Source organism: Pogona vitticeps, chromosome 1 (assembly GCF_051106095.1).
Source record: "Pogona vitticeps strain Pit_001003342236 chromosome 1, PviZW2.1, whole genome shotgun sequence".
Taxonomy (NCBI): domain Eukaryota; kingdom Metazoa; phylum Chordata; class Lepidosauria; order Squamata; family Agamidae; genus Pogona; species Pogona vitticeps.
The window spans coordinates 125,672,617-125,691,552 of NC_135783.1; the positions used below are offsets into that span (position 1 = coordinate 125,672,617).

The 18,936-nt window shown below is 41.7% G+C and overlaps 1 protein-coding gene across 2 annotated transcripts in view; it reads left to right on the plus strand.

Annotated features, from left to right (window-relative positions):
* CSMD1 (CUB and Sushi multiple domains 1) overlaps window positions 1–18,936 on the plus strand; it is a 1,337,717-nt gene that overhangs the window by 281,249 nt on the left and 1,037,532 nt on the right. For both annotated transcript variants that reach the window (XM_078386602.1, XM_020797818.3), the window contains exon 2: window positions 3,103–3,319. In XM_078386602.1, coding sequence (XP_078242728.1) covers window positions 3,103–3,319 — 217 coding nt within the window. The remainder of the gene's footprint in view (window positions 1–3,102; window positions 3,320–18,936) is intronic.

Genomic DNA, 18,936 nt, shown 5'->3' on the forward strand with positions numbered 1-18,936 from the left:
AAGAAGGAAGTGTTCATAAAACGTAGCTGGTGACAGAGCATCCTATTGCCAGCTGAGAGCTCTTCCCCTGCTTCAAGCTATGTTTAACAGAATATAAATACATTTTTAGGCACCACTTAATTAAAAAAGGCATTCCATTTAGGGAAAGATATGTGGCAGAGAATGTATTATAATGGCTTGGTCTGAACAATTGGCAGATATGCTAAGAAATCCTTCTCGTTTTAAAAGGCCTACTGAATTCCCACAGCTTTAATATCTGTTCATTAGAGTTGCTGATTCAAATTTAGTGGAGAATGGTTATTTATTAGTCCTTAGCTTTAACCTCCAAATCTTCTTTTTATTGAATCCTTTCTGTTAAGAATTGGAAACTCCCACAAGCATTTGACAGCATCGGGCAGAAGATTTAGACTCAGAGGCTTGGGGAACTTTAAAAATAACCCAAACGGTGGTGTGAAATAATGTTTGTTTTGGGCAAAACAGCAAATCCTGGGATTGCATTTGTACCGAATCTGTACATGAGACTTCAAATGTTGTGCATAAAATATCTCTCCCCCTCCCCTCCCCTAACTTTTTTTTTCTATGCAGAATTTTTATTCATTACCAAACGGATTGATTTTAAGTCTCAGTGTAATTATAAGCTTTGGTATATATGTGTTAGTGGGATTAATGAGTTCAGCAAGATGGATAGAAAAACTGTTTGCTGTTAAATCAAGGCTACTTACTGAGGGGTTGCCTGTTAATAAGCTGCATGCCCTTGTACTGTTCTGTAGGATATACAGTACCATACAAACTGGGAGCAAAACTGTGAGTTCTGTCGTGACTGGAAATATTAGAAAATGAAGCTTTTATTGACCGCCTCAGTGAGATACTATGTTTCCTTTTAGGCCTAAGGCAATGTTTACTGCTAAAAAATGCAGTGTATTTCTGGGTTGCAGAAAGCAACTTGTGACTAGAGATGGGCATGACTTGAAAGTGGTGCCACATCATATGACTTGCACCAAGTGGCACCACAGCTGTGGCATGTTTCTTCCGACCACCCCCCCCCCCCGTCAGCTGCCCCACTCACAAGCCTCTGCATGCCTCCTGGGCCAATGCCCCATCACCAGCTGCCCAGTCGGAGAAGGAGCTCAATGGCTGCGCAGGGGGGATTCCCTGTCCTGGCTACTCGCCTGAGTGGTCAGCTAGCAGAGGAAGTGGGGAAGGGCAGCCAAAGCTCCTTCCCAGACTGGGCAACCAGCAACGGCGCACAGAGTCTTGTGAGTGGGGCAGCCGGCCCGGGAGGGGGGCGATCCAGAGGGAATGTTTGGCAGTTGTGGAGCCACACAGCACAAGTCGTATGATGTGGCACAATTTAAGTCATGCCTATCTCTACTTGTGATCTGTGCTTGTTATTGTTGTTATATCCAGCACCTCCAAATTATACTACTGACCCTATGAACGAGTGCTCTCTAAAAAGTCCTGTCCTCAGCCACCCTGGTTAGCTCATGCAGACTCAAGCCTGTGGTCTCTACTAGGGAGTCAGTCCATCTCATATTGGGTTTTTCCTCTTTTCCTGCTGCCTTCAGCCCTTCCCAGCATTATTGTCTTTTCCAAAGAATCCTGCCTTCTCATGATGTGCCCAAAGTAGGACGGCCTCGGTTTCAATGTTTTTGCCTTCAGAGAGAGTTCAGGTTGGATTTGATCGAGGACCCACTTGTTTCTCTGGCTAAGAGTCTCCCCCCAGGTCTCCCCAGTCTGCTCTATCCACTAAAAAACACTGACACACTTTAAGGCATTTGAATAAAGAGATGATCAAACATTTTAATACCTAAACCAAAACTTGAAGTTGGATAATTAAGGTTTTTCTGAAGTCCCAGCATGGGGTTTCACTATTCCAGGAACAATGTATTCAGCATTAGCAATATTAATGTGATCCTAGGAAGCCACATTACTTATTCCCGCTGGCTGTTAGTGCTTGAAAATCTGTTGCATTGGAGAGACAGGAGAAGAAAGGAGCCACTGATGCTCAGGATTTAATTTGTGCCAAGGCTTTCCAACTCATAAAGCACAGTTCTGATATTTCTCATGCCAGAACCCAGTCCTACCACAAGTGAATTTTTGTATGCAGGGCCTCCAGAACTGAGAACATAAATTGGTATATTTATATTTCTGTTATGTATTGTTGAGTGCTTTAATCATAAAAACGAATTATCCAGTGTACCACTAACTAGTCTTCATGGATATGCCAATGATATACTGTATTTTTTTGCTCCATAAGACGCACTTTTCCCCCCAAAGAAGGGGGGGAAGTCTGTGCGTCTTATGGAGAGAAGCTTGGCGATTTTGCCCCCACTGGCCCCGTGGGGGGGGAGCCTCGAAAGGGCCCGAGTGAGCTTTCCAGGACCCTTGCAAGGCTCCCCCCACCCCCACGGGGCCAGTGGGGTGAAATCGCCAGCTTCTAGGACCTTTTCTGAGCCTTTCAAGCCTCAGAAAAAGTCCTAGAAGCTGGCGATTTCACCCCCATTGCCCCCGTGGGGAGTGGGGGGAGCCTCGCAAGGGTCCTGGAACACACCCTAGGACCCTTTGGAGGCTCACAATGCCCCCCCACCGGGCCAGAGGGGGCAAAATCACCACCTTCTGGGACTCTTTTGAGGCTTGGGAAGCTTCAGAAGAGTCCCTGAAGGTGGCGATTTCGCCCCCTCTAGCCCCCGGGGGGCAGGGTGAGCCTCCAAAGGGTCCTAAGGTGTGTTCTATAAGACGGACCTCTCCATAAGGCTCACCAAATTTTTAGGAGAAGAAAACAGATTATTATTTTTCTGTTTTCTTCTCCTAAAAATTTGGTGCGTCTTATGGAGAGGTGTGTCTTATGGAGCAAAAAATACGGTATATAGAGAAAACTAATTAACTTGAACTTTATAGATAGTCATACAACTGGGCACATCACTTTGAGTAAAAATTTGGTCATGGTATTCAGAAGGACAAGATATTATGGGTGATACCTTGGTATATGACTTTTGGGGTCCTTTTTTCAATATTTATACATGTATAACAGAATGGAGAAAGAGGTACTAGAGTCAGGAAGCCCTGCTGTACTCAATTTATTTCCCTCTTCTTGTCTTTCAGGTCAGAACTGTGGAGGTTTAGTACAGGGTCCAAATGGTACAATAGAAAGCCCAGGATTTCCTCATGGCTACCCAAATTATGCCAACTGCACGTGGATCATTATTACTGGGGAGCGGAACAGGATACAGTTGTCATTTCATACTTTCGCCCTGGAAGAAGATTTTGATATTTTGTCTGTTTATGATGGGCAGCCACAACAAGGAAACCTAAAAGTGAGGTAAAGTAAATTGCTAGCTATCCTTTTGTTCATAAGACTTACATTTTGTGAAGTAATGGTTATCTGTACACAACAGTTAATATTCCCAGTGCTCTTTTGCTATTTTGTATTTGATGCACATTAAGAAAAAGCAGTTTCTTCTCATAATGGCAAAGATTTCTTTGCTTTAATTAAAATGATTTATTTCTTAAGAATACCAATATTTTCCCCCTTGGGTCATAAAGCAAGGAGTTTCTGTTTATTTATTTTATTCATTCATTTATTTAAAATATTTATTTGTTGTACTCTTTTCTTTTTTCTGTTCTTTAGAGATGATTGTTCAGTGCCAGTGGGGTCAAAAGTGTTACTGAGTTTCTGGCTTCTCATGCTTATGCAATAGAGTTTATTTCAAACTGTTAAACCAATTTTAGCAATCTCAGTAATTTCTGAAAAGGAAATTATTCTTAACTGAAGTATATTTTTGTATATAGAACATCCAACTGTTCAACTCAAGATTGTTTTTGGAAGAGAAATGGATGGCTGGTATGTGACTATTGCCATATGATTTACTTTTAATTTTTCTTCCAAATATGCAAATATTGTATACTGGTGCATGAAGTTGCAATAAATCTAAGGTGTATTGCTTTTGAGCTTTGTTCATGCTGGGAATCCAGGACCTTTCCCACCCTGCTATGCCTCAGGTATGGGGGTATACCTGGGAATAGGTGATTTATAACTGTCTCTCTGGATGACAAAAGTAGCAGCCATCTGCCTGGTGTCTTCTCCACTTGGCAGTCATATCATGTGTACCACTCCCTGCATATTTGTTTTGTATGAATGTCAGAAACAGTTCTGTATGCTAACATAATGCCATTTTGCAGGGAGGCCATCTTTATTCCCTCATTTTTTCCCCCATATTCTGGTTGTTGTCTTCTTCTATAGCTACTATTTCTTGCATAAAATTTAAGAAGCATGGTGGTAAGGATTGATGAATAGTCCAGGAAGCATTCAAGCAATAATCAAGGACATTAGCAGGATAAGAGTAGAAGAAAGTGATGCTGCAATAACCCGTATACAGATGTACAAGTTTATTTAGGTACAGAAGAAGCTGTTTTATATAGCATGAGTTCATCAGTCGTGATTGTCAACAATTGCTGGCAGTGGCTCTTCTGGGTTTGTAGCAGGATTCTTTCTTAGCCTTATCTCCATAGTGGACAGTTTGGGTTCTGAGGGCCAAACGTTTGTCTTCAGCTTCCATGGGGAAAGATATTAAATGTGCTGGGATTGGTCTTTGGATTGCAGGACTGCTCTTCTGAATTGTATATGTAAACTTCTGTTCATGAAGGCCTCCAGGAGTAGTAAAAATTGTTTTTCACCTGGTGGCCGTAGTGGGGGCAAAATTGCTTTAAGGCGACACTTCTCTCACCCCTGCCCTGTCTGGAGGTGCCAGAGATGGAATGAACTGGCTTCTTCATAAAAAGCATAGGCTGTGACACTGATCTATTGCTCTCACAATCGTCTGAAACAGGGTTGAACAAATTGTGAAATATGGATACATAGCAGATTTTTCTGCTGCGTGTTCGTATTGCCTTAGTCATTTAATTCAGTTAACTTGTTAAAGCATGGATTCATACTTTGGTGAATTCATTATTCATAGTTGGATCAGATGAACTGGCCCTTCAAAAGTAAATGTGTGGATTGGAACTTAGTGGTTTGTTAGATTTTTTTTTTAATTCTCTGAACTTGTAGAAATCATAGTTATGTAACTTGTGTAATTATGAAATTCCAAGTCTTATGTTATGTTACGTTATGTTATTTGTGTCTTACTTTTCTCCAAAGAAAGATTCCAGGGGCAAACAATAAAATGAAAGAACCAAATATGATTAAAACACGACACATATTCAAAACCAATGGAAATATTTGCAAAAATGAAATACAAACAGAAAGCCAAACCAGATTCTTACTCGTTGTTTAGTCATTAAGTCGTGCCCGACTCTTCATGACCCCATGGACCAGAGCACTCCAGGCCCTCCTGTCTTCCACTGCCTCCCGGAGTTGGTTCAAATTAATGTTGGTTGCTTCGATGACACTGTCCAACTATCTCATCTTCTGTCGTCCCCTTCTCCTCTTGCCTTCACACTTTCCCAACGTAAGGATCTTTTGCAGGGAGTCTTCTCTTCTCATGAGATGGCCAAAGTATTGAAGCCTCAGCTTCAGGATCTGTCCTTCCAGTGAGCACTCAGGGTTGATTTCCTTCAGAATGAATACATTTGATCTCCTTGCAATCCAGGGGACTCTCAAGAGTCTCCTCCAGCACCACAATTCTTTGGCAGTCAGCCTTCTTTATGGTCCAACTCTCTCTTCCATACATCGCTACTGGGAAAACCATAGCTTTGACTGTGCAGACCTTTGTCGGCAAGGTGATGTCTCTGCTTTTTAAGATGCTGTCTAGGTTTTTCGGCATTTTCCTCCCAAGAAGCAGGTGTCTTTTAACTTTGTGGCTGCTGTCACCATCTGCAGTGATCATGGAGCCCAGAAAGTAAAATCTATCACTGCCTCCATATCTTCCCCTTCTATTTGCCAGGAGGTGATGGGACCAGTGGCCAGGATCTTAGTTTTTTGATGTTGACTTCAGACCATTTTTTGCACTCTCCTCTTTCACCCTCATTAAGAGGTTCTTTAATTCCTCCTCACTTTCTGCCATCAGAGTGGTATCATCTGCATATCGGAGGTTGTTAATATTTCTTCCGGCAATCTTAATCCAGCTTGGGATTCCTCCAGTCCAGCCTTTTGCATGACGAATTCTGCGTATAAGTAAAATAAGCAGGGGGACAATATACAGCCTTGCCGTACTCCTTTCCCAGTTTTGAACCAATCAGTTTTTCCATATCCAGTTCTAACTGTTGCTTCCTGTCCCACATATAGATTTCTCAGGAGATAGGTTCTTACTCTAACCAAATTTATTTCCCTTTGCCTGTATGCTATTTGTATTATTAAAAGTAGCCAATGCTTCAGCACCAGCACCACTTTAATGGCCCTGGTGGCCACTTTAGAGAGGGCAGATACCTGAGAAGACACTGTTACCCAACCTGTTAGGTCATCCTTTAGATTCTGAGACATATTTAAAATACGTGCCAGACATATTTTGGTGACATAATAGGATTGCATAGCATCTCAATATTAAATTCTAGGAACCTTCTTTTATAAGAGTGTTACGTAGCTCATTACTTAAAAGCACCTTGCAAATGTATGATGATCTGTGACTCAGTGGTGTCTACTGTGACATTCATTCTAATGAGGAAAATACTGATAATGAGAGCTATCATTGAAATAGAAAATTTTAATTAGACTAGAACAAGAGGCTCTAAGGATATGCTCTTCATATTTTACACTTCAAATGGTTTATTTTAGATACACAATTAACAACACTTACGGTAGTGTTGAAATATAAATATACTGTTGAAGTCAAGAATGATAATAAGAGTTATGTAATTCCCTGGAACACATTTCATATTGCATAATTTTTGTTATATGAACACACACAGTATATGAAAGAACAAATGAGCTAAAGCAATGCAGTCCTAAGGAGAGCTTTTTGGTTTTCCCTCAGAGGCTAAGATGTTGCCGTGATGTGCTCTCTGTTGCTTTGCTGAAGAATAACTGCAATATGATTTCTGTACAACATGTTATACCCCTGCGGAAAATAACATTGCAAATGTAGCAGCCTGTGGAAAAGTAATCAGACAAACATGGAAATGGACCGATAGAAAAAGTTAAGGTATCAATAAGCCTCATCTACAATAAAAGCCTACGAACAACTATATCAATGACAGGTATCTCCTAAAACAGATGTTTCTAGTGGTTTTACAATTTGCACGGCATTTAAGACCTTTGGCAATGTTAACTTACAGCTGAAAAAAAAAACACCTCAGATGTTCCAACTCAGGGTCACCCTTTCCCCACTCAGTATTTCAAATGCCTGTTGAATAAAACCATGTAAGGTCAACATGCGAATTTGGAGCCAATGGAAACGGGATAATTTAAAGCAGAAATCTAACTAGCATTGCCAAAGCATGCCTTTTAATCCTGTAATGCGAGTCATTCTGTTCTGTTATGGAACATGGCTGTCTCTGTTTTAGCATTCTTGGGGATTTTTTAAAAATTTAATCACCTTCATTTGGTCCGAAATACAAAGAAATTTGAGGGTTTTTTAAAAAAAAATTTCAGAAAGCACTCAGTGTTCTCCCACACTTGAACTGGCCAAGTTCACTACAGGCACACTTGTTCCTCACACACAAAGGACAATGTTGCACTAGTCAAGTTCACTAGGTACATAGCTGTGACTTGCATTGAGAGGACAATGTGGCTTGGCTTGTAAATTTTAAAGATGAAGAGCCCATCAGGAAAAAAAAAAAAACGGTGGCAACTCCAGTTCAGCACAGCTGAATACAAAGGGATTCAAATCCAGAGTGTAAGAATTAAGCACTCAAAGGTCCTATGAGAGTGCTGTCTTCTTCTGATGAGTGTCTGTATTTTAGAAACACCGGTGGGGAGACTTCTGGCACATAATAGATCTGCCATATTGTTTCTTCAGTGCCAGGATTTCTCAACCAGAACTGGTTACAAAAGGAAGAATAGTTAATATTAAAGGACAGAATGCCTCTGATCATATTTCGAGATTATAAAATCAGTTTTCCAGAAATGTACTGAGTTTACAACTACCTTATACGAGAGCCTAGTCATTATGATCCCCGACTTCCCTCACTTCAGCAGGTTCTTCAGTTTCACATGAGCATTTACCTTCTTCAGTTTGCTTTGCTATTTTTAAACGATCGGAAGCCTAAATCCCTTGCTTGTTTCTGCAAATGACCCAGTGATCAACCAGTTGATCTCAATCTACGTTCTTGGACTCTTGAATTAAAATATGCAAATTTTGTGGCTCACTTAATTATCTAGCATTTAATACAGATAGGTTTTGTCTTGGTTGCCAAGTAACCATACCAGAACATGATGTGGCATATGCCGTGTGTTAGCTGTTGTCAGTCATTATTGATTCAAAACCTGTGCAGATGCTTGAGGTGTATAAAGAGGAACACGTACAAACATGACTGGATTTGCAGTGTTTTAATCCACATATTTACTTGACTATACAAAGCCCAATAAGCACAGGCATTGCACAATTGGTAGCCTTCCTGTTAGAATGGCAAAATACCTCTGTACTGCCCCCCCCCCACTTTTCTCAGTGGGAGAAGGAGGGGAGGCAATGAATCAGCTGGCAGTAGCTATCCATCTGGACAACTGCAACTGATAGACAGCTGCCTTCTAGCCATATTGCTCTGGGGTAGTGGTGGCGAATGTTTTTGGGCTCGCGTGCCCAAACTGGGGGGGGATTAGCGGGCAGCGGGCAATGCAAAGGAACTTGAGATGTTGGGGTTCTGAACGCTCCATTCTTGGAAAAGAATTACTAAGCTGAAATTACTTTGAAGTCTTCAAGTCTTCCCTCATTGTTTGCTGTTCTTTTCTTAAGCTAGGGTTTTGAAACACTACTGTAAGTAATCAGTATGCCTTCAAAACAGGCACCTTACAAACAAGGCTGAGAGAAGAACTGGATGGACATTTTATCCCTCTGTGACTGAGTTCTCACTGGTCATTTCAGTGTGTTTATCTTTCTTCAACTACTGTACACAACATAAACCTCATTGCAAATAGACCTGGTCTTTTTCACTGAGTATGCAGTGCCTTTTGTTTAGCTGAGAGACCCTTTATGTTTCTTTATTTAAGCTTATCTTTGCACATTTTTTTCTGGTGATGCACAATTAGTCTTTTGTGGCAGTGTCAGGGCGTATCCTGATCAGATTGAGGGTGATAACTTCAGTGGGGTAAGGTGAGATGGTTTGGCAGTTACTTCTTTCAGGATTATATCCCTAGTGTCAACACTTCTTATGCTTCCTAAGAATTTCAAAATTGTGGTTAAAATGTTAATTTAGAGTTTAGAGGTGCATCTAAGTGATGTACCGGCACACTGAATGGTCATGTTTTGCCACTTTTGCACTATGTTGCTTTGCAAACTGAACCAAAAGAAAAACGAAAAGAAAGGAAAGGAAAGAATTTTAATGCCTGATTGGAAGCTACAGATACAAGAATTGTGGATGCATTGAATTTATGTGCAAATGCATGCATAAATGTAAAACACTGGGATGTCTGCTTTCTGCTGCAGTGGCTGACAGTGGCTATTGCAAAGGGCTGGCGTGGTAGAGGACTGGGAGAATCATAACTAAACAGTTTTAAGACACTAAAATTTTTGCACAAAAATTAATAAGCAGTTTTCAGAGAGGTCCACTATCTTGGACTATTCCAACAAGAATAAAATTAGAAGTAGAAAAAAAGCTTGGTGGCATCTTTAAGACAAACATACTTATTTTAGAAGTTGTTTGAAATCTGTGAAAGCTCACACGTGAAACAAATTTGTCAGCCTGAAGTGCCCGAATAGTTTTTTTTTTTGTTCTCTTTTTACATATATAAAAATCCATAAGCCCTGTGGATGTGTACATTTAAATCCCAACCCTCCTACCAACCCTCAGTACATAGTTCAGGACACTGAGTGGAGTCAGGAAATACTCCAGAGTTCATACAGTGCAAGTTGTTTTGTTTTTTAAATCCAGGCAGATCAGCACTAAAAAGCATAATAGGTAGATTCCTCTTGTTATGTTGGATCTGGGCAGCTAAAATACATTTTTTTCAGTCTTCCCTGTGGCTGCTCATTGGGAGAGCTTTCCTTTGCCTTGGATGGCATGAGGCACATCTTTGAAGGAAAGTCTTCCTAGGTAAAAACTTACCTTTCTTACCTTCAATACTCCTTGAACATTTCTTGATACAAAAGAAATATATTCTGCTTCCCGCTGATCCTCATTCATTTGCTGTTCCTGCATCTACTGGTCTACCATGTACTACTCGTAGCTTTTGAGGGTGAATGTTGTGTTCAAATTTCAACCAATATAGACTTAGATATATTTTAAGTTTTCCTGAAGGGCTTGTATCTCTGCAAGACACATTGTTGTTACATAGATATATGGTTAAACTTGACTTAAGTGAAATGTTCCAAAATGTGAATAGCTACGTATGAAGAATAGTGTTGCAATAAAGGTGAAACAGGAACTAACATTCTGTGTTTGGTGTTACACTGAAATAATCCTTTGACTAAGTGGGTTGCCCAATGTGATTAACCTATTATAGTTGGTGGGGCTATACAGTTACAGTGGTGCCCCGCATAGCGAGGTTAATCCGTTCCGGATTAACCTTCGCTATGCGAAAACATCGCTGTACGGGGCAGGAAAAGCCTATTGGAACGCATTAAACTTAGTTTAATGCGTTCCAATAGGCGCCAAAACTTACCCCTCCAGCGATGTTTTCGCTGGTCCGGCGGCCATTTTGGAGCCGCCGAACAGCTGTTCGGCGGCTCCAAAATGGCCGCCGGATGCCCCAGTCGTCGCAAAGCGAGTGCGGCGATTGGGGCAGCTCTGTATAGCGATCCCCAAAAAGGGATCGCTATACGGATTCTTCGTTATACGGTGCGCTCGTTAAGCGAGGCACCACTGTATAAGAAAATGTGGCTTTGGCAGAACCACTGATGGTCTTTAAATGTGGGATTATGGTTAAAATATACAGTGCCATAAAGGTGAAAACATTTATTTATTTATTTATTTATCTGTCTGTCTGTCTGTCTGTCTGTCTGTCTGTCTGTCTGTCTGTCTGTCTGTCTGTCTATCTATCTATCTATCTATCTATCTATCTATCTATCTATCTATCTATCTATCTATCTATCATCTATCAATCTATTGAAACTTATATGCTGCCCACTCTACCCAAAGGGCTCTGGGCGGCTTACAACAATTAAAAGACAATAGAATAGAATAGGCATCCTTCAGTCTCGAGCGACTATGGTATCGTGCTTTGCATGGAGGACTTGGAACAGCATCAAGTGTGGCTGAGAAGGCCAATTCGAGAGTGACAATCCCTTCCACACTGAAGACAAATACAATCTGTCCCGTGTCCAGCTCCCTGATTTTGCTGTTTTCGTGACTGCCTCTTTGCCTCGGCCTGCTGGACAAGGGTCTCTTCAAATTGGGAGAGGCCGTGATGCACTGCCTGCATCCACGCTGAACACTCAGATGTCAGGGTTTCCCATCTTTTGAGATCCATTTCCAAGGCCTTCAGATCCCGCTTGCAGATATCCTTGTATCGCAGCTGTGGTCTCCCTCTGGGGCGCTATCCCTGCACTGATTCTCCATACAGGAGATCTTTTGGAATCCGACCATCAGCCATTCTTACAACATGCCAAGCCAACATAGATGTCGCTGTTTCAGTAGTGTATACATGCTAAAAATTCCAGCTCAATCTAGGACTACTCTGTTTGGGACTTTGTCCTGCCAGGTGATACCAAAAATGTGTTAGAGACAACACATATGGAATATGTTCAGCTTTCTCTCCTGCCATGCATGAAGGGTCCAGGACTCACTGCAGTACAGGAGTGTGCTCAGGACACAGGCTCTATAGACCTGGATCTTGGTATATGTCACCAGCTTCTTATTGAGCCATACTCTCTTTGTGAGTCTTGAGAACATGGTAGCTGCTTTGCCAATGCGTTTATCCAGCTTGACATCTAGGGAGAGAGTGTCAGAGATTGTTGAGCCAAGGTACACAAATTCATGGACAACCTCCAATTCTTGCATGGAGATGGTAATAGAGGGAGGTGAGTCCACGCCCTGGCCCATGACTTGTGTTTTCTTCAGGCTGATAGCTAGTCCAAAGTCCTGGCAGGCCTTGCTAAAATGATGCATGAGTTGTTGGAGATCTTCAGCAGAGTGGGCAACAATGGCTGCATCATCGGCGAAGAGGAAGTCCCACATGCATTTCAGCTGGATTTTGGTCTTTGCTCTCAATCTAGAGCTTTCCATCTGATCTAGTCTGGAGATAGACACCTTCTGTTGCAGTTCCAAAGGCGTGCTTCAACATGAAAGCAAAAAATACCCCAAACAGGGTCAGTGTGAGGACACAGCCCTGTTTCACTCCGCTTCAGATGTCAAAGGGATCTGATGTTTAGCCATCAACAACTACAGTGCCCTTCATTCCCTCATGAAAGGACCTGATGATGCTAAGCAGTCGAGATGAACATCTAATCTTTCAAAGTATTTTAAAAAGGCCGTCTCTGCTAACCAAATTAAAGGCCTTTGTAAGATCTATGAAAGCCACAAAGAGTGGCTGTTGTTCCCTGCATTTCTCCTGCAATTGTCTGAGGGAGAATACCATGTCAGTGGTGGATCTATTAGCTCGAAATCCACACTGTGATTCTGGATAGACATTGTCTGCAAGCACCTGGAGCCTCTTCAGCACAACACGGGCAAGCATCTTCCCTACAACATTAAGAAGAGAGATGCCACAGTAGTTATTGCAGTCGCCCCTGTCTCCTTTGTTCTTATACAATGTGATGATGTTTGCATCCTTCATGTCCTGTGGTACTCCACCTTCCCTCCAGGAAAGATGAAAGTCTTCATACAGCTCGGTGGTGATGCTCTCTTTACAGCACTTCAGCACTTCAACAGGGAAGTTATTCTTTCCAGGTGCCTTGCTGGAGGCAAGGGAATCCATGGCTGCTTTTATTTTTGCTAAGGTTGGTTCACTGTCCAGCTCTTCTAGGACAGGGAGGCACTCAATGTTTGACAGGTTTAAGTCAAGCCTGAGGGAATTGTTGAATACAATTCTGCAAGTATTGAAAGGATCCAAGCTATGAAAATATGTATAGCTAGAATTAATACAGCTGAGTTGATTGTGACAGCTGAGAGAAGAATCTCAGGATTGGACAATCCTAAGATAACGCTAGCAGAGCTAGCACACACACTCTGTTGGTGGTGTGGGATGGTTGATGTGTCGGATTGCTGTTGTCGAAGTGCTGTATTGGAGAGATCCTGGGAGAAGCCTGTCTCCGTGCTACATATTGGGAGAACTTTGGCTTCAGGACTGCTCATCTGGTAAATGAACTCTGGACTAATTTACAAGGACTTTGACTGTGATTTGCGTATTGAATCCTGTTGAACTGCTGTGTATGACCTCGGACTGGAAAACTAAGACTAAAGCTGTACATGTGTGTATAACTCCTGTAAATAATACAAGTAATTCTTCTATCAACACTACAAGTTGTTTGGCGTCTTCGTCTCAGGGAAGTTTTTCTACTGCTAGCGCCACCTGGTGTATCTTGGTAATACCGCACCTCTGTCAATGTTATTTAGTGCTTCTTCGGTTATTACATTCTCTCTGGAGTATAGTTCAGAGTAGTGCTGCACCCAGTGGTCCATCTGCTGTGCTCGGTCCTGGATGATCACTCCTGTAGCAGACTTCAAGGGAGCAGATTTCTTCTGTATTGGACCTAAATATAGGAACCCTAAGAATAAATGTATAAGGGGAAAATATAATAAATCAATGGCTGAAATCCCATTTCAAGTTCATAATTTCTATGACATCCTCATCTGTGGCCTTGCCACAACCATTTGAGGGACATTAAAAGCTTGTACCTCTTCCAAGGACAAGTAGCAACAATTTCCAGGCACTGAAGAGTTCCCTCTCTCATTTTATGGCTCCTGAACTCCTCCTTAAGTTGATGGGTAGGCAGAACCGGGAGGGAGAGGAGAAAGAAGAAATTTTAAGGCCCTTCAAATGGTTGTGGCACAGCTACAGATGATAACATCATACAAGTTTTGAGTTGTAAGTTACAAAACAGGATTTCAGCCATTATTATCATTCTGAATCCGGGGGGGGGGGGGGGGGAGAGAAGACCAATAAAATGTATATTGCAGAACATGACAGCCAGTCTATTTCAGTGTGTGTGTGTGCGTACGCGCATGTGCGTGCACGTTTGCTTGCACATTTATTTATTTATTTATTTATTTATTTATTCATTCATTCATTCATTCATTCATTCATTCATTCATTCATTCATTCATTCATTCATTCATTCATTCTTTTGTTTGTTTATGGGAGTCCCATCTGAGGCCATAGCTCCTGGTCGTTGAGGGAGCTGGCTGATAAGCGCCATTTGTAAGGGAGAGAGGATGAGGCAGAAGCTGGGATAAAGGAGGAAGTCCAGGAGGACTCAGGGATTGCCTTTAGGGAAATGGAGGCTTTGGAGGAGGAGGAGATATGTGGAGAGACCATCAAGGATTGGGATTCCCCAGTTTTATGGGGAATTATGTTCTCCAGCCCCACTTCTGAGTAGAGGCAATGACCTGACCCTCTGGACACTAACTTCGTCCAACAGGCTCAGGGGTGCCTATTCTGATCTAGCTGCATCACCGCCAATGAGAACACCACCACTAGAGACAGAAGGAATGGACACAAGCTTTCCCTCACCTGGCTCTACTGGCTATCCTTGAGACTCATCCTCCCCTCCTGGTTTCAGAAACTGGGGCTCTCAGGATACCCTGCAAATTTAACTGGGAAATGTCTTTAAAAGACATTTCCCAGAGGGGTTAGTGGAAGAAACACTCTCTCCAAGAAGCTCCAGGAGAAAATTAAGGACAGTGTTCCTGTCAGTTCCTTGGTTGCCATAAAGTCTGTTCTTGGCCATTCCCACATCTTGAAGCCCATGGAATTGTCGCCAGAAGACTCAGCCACTGTTGCCATCACTGGTGGTGGATCCATCAGCACTCACAAACCACAGTATAAAGAAGAAGAATGTGAGGGAGGGGGAAAGCAGGTTGCATCAGGAACCCTTAGAATAGCTATCTAGGTTGAATGAAGATCAGCATAGATCAGACCAGGTAAAGGACACGTATAAAATTTGGGTAAGGTAGTTGTTGTCAAGATTAATGTTGACCTAAAATCTGCATCCCAGTTAATTAATTACACATGCAATACACATGAGTAATCAAGCTTCCTTACATCATTCAGTCCTTGATAATTATCCATCTGTGTACTGTTACACAATTCAGGACAGTCTTTCTTGCTTATTGGAGGCACAGAACGATTGACAGGAATTAATGTCCTACTTATGTCTTCCCTAAACTCTTAACCTTGTGATTTAAATGCATGCTGACTAGTACAAATTTCCAGTGCAATGCATCATTATGAGGATTTTGTTTTTTTCGCAGAGGAAGGTCAGTTGCGTATTTACTCTGAAAGTTCTGAGGGCTTATGCCTTAAAAAAAAGAGAGACTAATACAGATTTCCTTATCTAAAGAAAAATGTAAATGCAACATCATATCTAGAATACATGCTTCTAACCAGGATCGGTTTGTTTGGGGGGAAGCCACATACATTTTTCATATTTAAAGTAGTTTTGTTGTTGTGTTGCCGTTGTGGTTTAAGATGTGTGGTTTAAAGCTTTTTCTGCCATCTCTTGATTCTTTTGGTAAACTATATCCAGTGCATTGATGCTGGCATCCATCCAGTTCTCAGAGAAAAATGCCTCAGCAAGTGTCACTGATTGGCAGAATTATCTGAGGGGTTGAGGACTGCAAAAATACAGATGAATGCCATTTGGGCAAAAAATTACTTCAATCATTTGGCCTATTGTGGAGTAACAGCAAGAACGTGTGTAATGCCCCTTCAGCTGCAAAGTGCTCATGCTCTTGGTTTGAAAAATTAAGAGGTAGCAATGGAAATTTGGAAAGTAAACGTAAGGTCTTTGTGTCCCCCCCCCCCCCAAAATCAGGCTTTCCATCTTACCTTGCAGGTGCCTGCTAGACATTTATAGGGAGCAACATCCACATTATACTACCCCTGATCCTACCTCCGCCCCCTTGACTCAGCCATATGTTAAATAGAGATGTCCACTGATCAGAGGTGAGATTGTAGGACCAAAGTCACTCCAGGTTATTGAGTTATATATGAAATATCTTTCATTGTAAATTCTTACTTTGTCTTTGAGTGACAATCTATTTCTTCAGACAAATACTTGTTGCACTTTTTTCTTATATATCAGCGATCACCCCATAGTGCTAGAACACTATATGCTAAAGCTACAACTATAATTTATTGAAACAAACCTTTGCCCGCACCCCCACCCCCCGTGAGGTAGGTACTCATTTTACCAGCCTCAGAAGGATAGAAGGTTGAGTCAACCTTGAGCCGGCTTCCTGAACTTGTCAAGATTGAACTCAGTTTGTGAGCAGAGGCTTGGCTGCAGTTTAACCGCTGTGCCACAGGTTAATATTCTGAAGAAGTAGACTGTCATCCATTAAAGGTCATGCTGAGATAAACTTCTTAGCCTTAAAGGTGTCACAGTACTGTTGCTATTGTTGTTCCTGAAATGACAGTGATGCAGAATTCCATTTCTTAGTGTGCGTTGCACAAATTATATAACCATTGCTTTGCTTGCGTACTCTGGAGACATCAAACAAAAGTCAGATTGTTGGTTATAAATACTGTTGTGATTGATATTGCAGTAAATTTACTGTCTGATTCTCACATTGTACATCTTCCCCATCTCAGGTGTTAGTTATAGTGGGAAGGCAGGGAGGAGGAGAAGTTGTCATCTGAGATATTGGCCAAAATCCTGTTGTACCTAGTGTCGCAAATTGCACTGTAATAGGTCTGTTTTGAAATAATGGAACTTATAAAGGAGTTGTCTCACTGATTCAGTGGGCCTACTCAAGTGTGACTTACTATGTGGAGCAATGGGATTTTGGCCACTATTTTTTCCTATTGTGCTATCACTCCTATGTATAGATTTCCTTATTAATTAATTACATATAAACACTGCCTTTTTCCCCACATATCCATTAATTTTTCTGTAAGAATATTTATTTGTCAGTAAAACACCATTGCTGGAGATACAGTGGTGCCTCACTTAGCGATGTTATTCCATTCCGGAAAAAACATTGCTAAGTGATTTAATCACTAAGTGATATTAAAAAGCCCATAGGAACGTATTAAAAAGCATTTAATACGTTCCTATGGGCTAAAAACTTGCCTTAAAGTGAAATTCCTCCATAGCAGTGGCCATTTTGGGTGCCTCTAAAGCGAGGCAAAACAGCAGCGGCCATTTTGTTTTTGCAGTGGCCATTTTGGAACCGCCGATCAGCTGTTTTAAAAAGTTCGCTTTGCCATGATCACTTCCCCATGATCATTGCAAAGCAAATTTTAGCCATAGGGGACATCACTAAGCGATCGCTCCAGCGATGGCCAAAAGTCCATCACAAAGCGATTTCATCGCTCAATGGAGCAATCGCTAAGCGAGGCACCACTGTGTTTGGAAAGATGGAGGCTGTGATTAGAAGAAACTTAAAACTATAATTCTATCATAATGTATCTCCCTTGGGTCCTTTTGGGATAGAAAAGCAGGATAGAAATATTTTAAATAAATAAATGAAATAAATATCTGGGAGTACATCGGTTGTTGCAGAACCTACTTTTAAGTAGGTGTGCACAGGTTCGCGCTTTTAGAATTTTTCAACCATAAAAAGAGTCAGTTCCAGAAACTTCTTCATTTATGTACCATCTGATTTCCTCCCACCCTTGTTAAACATTAAATCATAATACATTAAAGCAGCAATGTGCTATCTACTTACTTGGGAGTAAGCTCCATTAAACTTTGTGGAACTTACTTCTGGGTAGAAATGGGGAGGATTTCCCTCTGAATCCCCACTCTCCCATATCTCACTGTTCCCACAAGGCTATGGGATAAAGCCTGCAAGATCAGATTTACTAACTGTAGAAAGAGATTTACACAATCTCTTTGCGGGAACCTTTGCTCAGAAAAGGATGGTTATTGCCCCATGAAGTTTAAAATCCACCACCAGCTAGCTCTGAACAAAGCCTTCCGCTCTCCCAGACCTTAACGAATGAGACAAATTCCAAGTAAACTGTGTCACCCAGAGATTTCTTGGTTGTACCAAAGCCAACCACAAGGCTGGAGCACAAGTTGCTGCCCCCTCCCCACTGGGAAGGGAACTGCTTAGGGAGAGGGCAGGGTCTCTGCCTGCAACCGTTGCTTCTCAGCCTCTGCCACCTTCAGCAGAGGAGTGAGGTTGTCAGGAGTGATAAGCCTGTCAAAAGCAGAGCAAGGAGGATTTTGCATCTAATCATGCTGCCTTTCAGGTCTTTCTCCAGTATGATAAAATAACATAAATAACATCAATTTTAGTTCTAAATGTATTTCTAACCATTAATGCATAGTTCGTATTTAAATAAAATTGAAGCTGAGTCATCTTCTCATTGGCCAAAAAAACCTGATTCAGTTGGCTAACTCAGTTTATTTCTAACTGCAATCTCAACTCATTTAGGAAGTCATAAGAATAGCTATTTAAAAATTCTCTTAGACTTTCACTTCTGTCCTATTTGTAGCAGGGACTGTGAAAAATATCACGGGAGAGGGGGAAAAAAATACCAGATGGCAGCATTAGTCAAAACAGCTGTCAAAAGAGTGGTGTGCTACCTAGGCTCCTGCTGCGAAACCAAAACAAAGAACAAAATTTTAACGCCCAAGAAAACTTTTTGCAGCCATATAACAGTGTAAAGCACAGCTGTTGTGTCTGTAGCATTGGGAGAAGCTGGTGTTGTGCCATGCCTCCTCCCTCTCACCACAACAAGCGAATCTCCTTTGCGGCGGTCAGGGATAGTACGCTGCCACTTCTGCAAGATGAAAA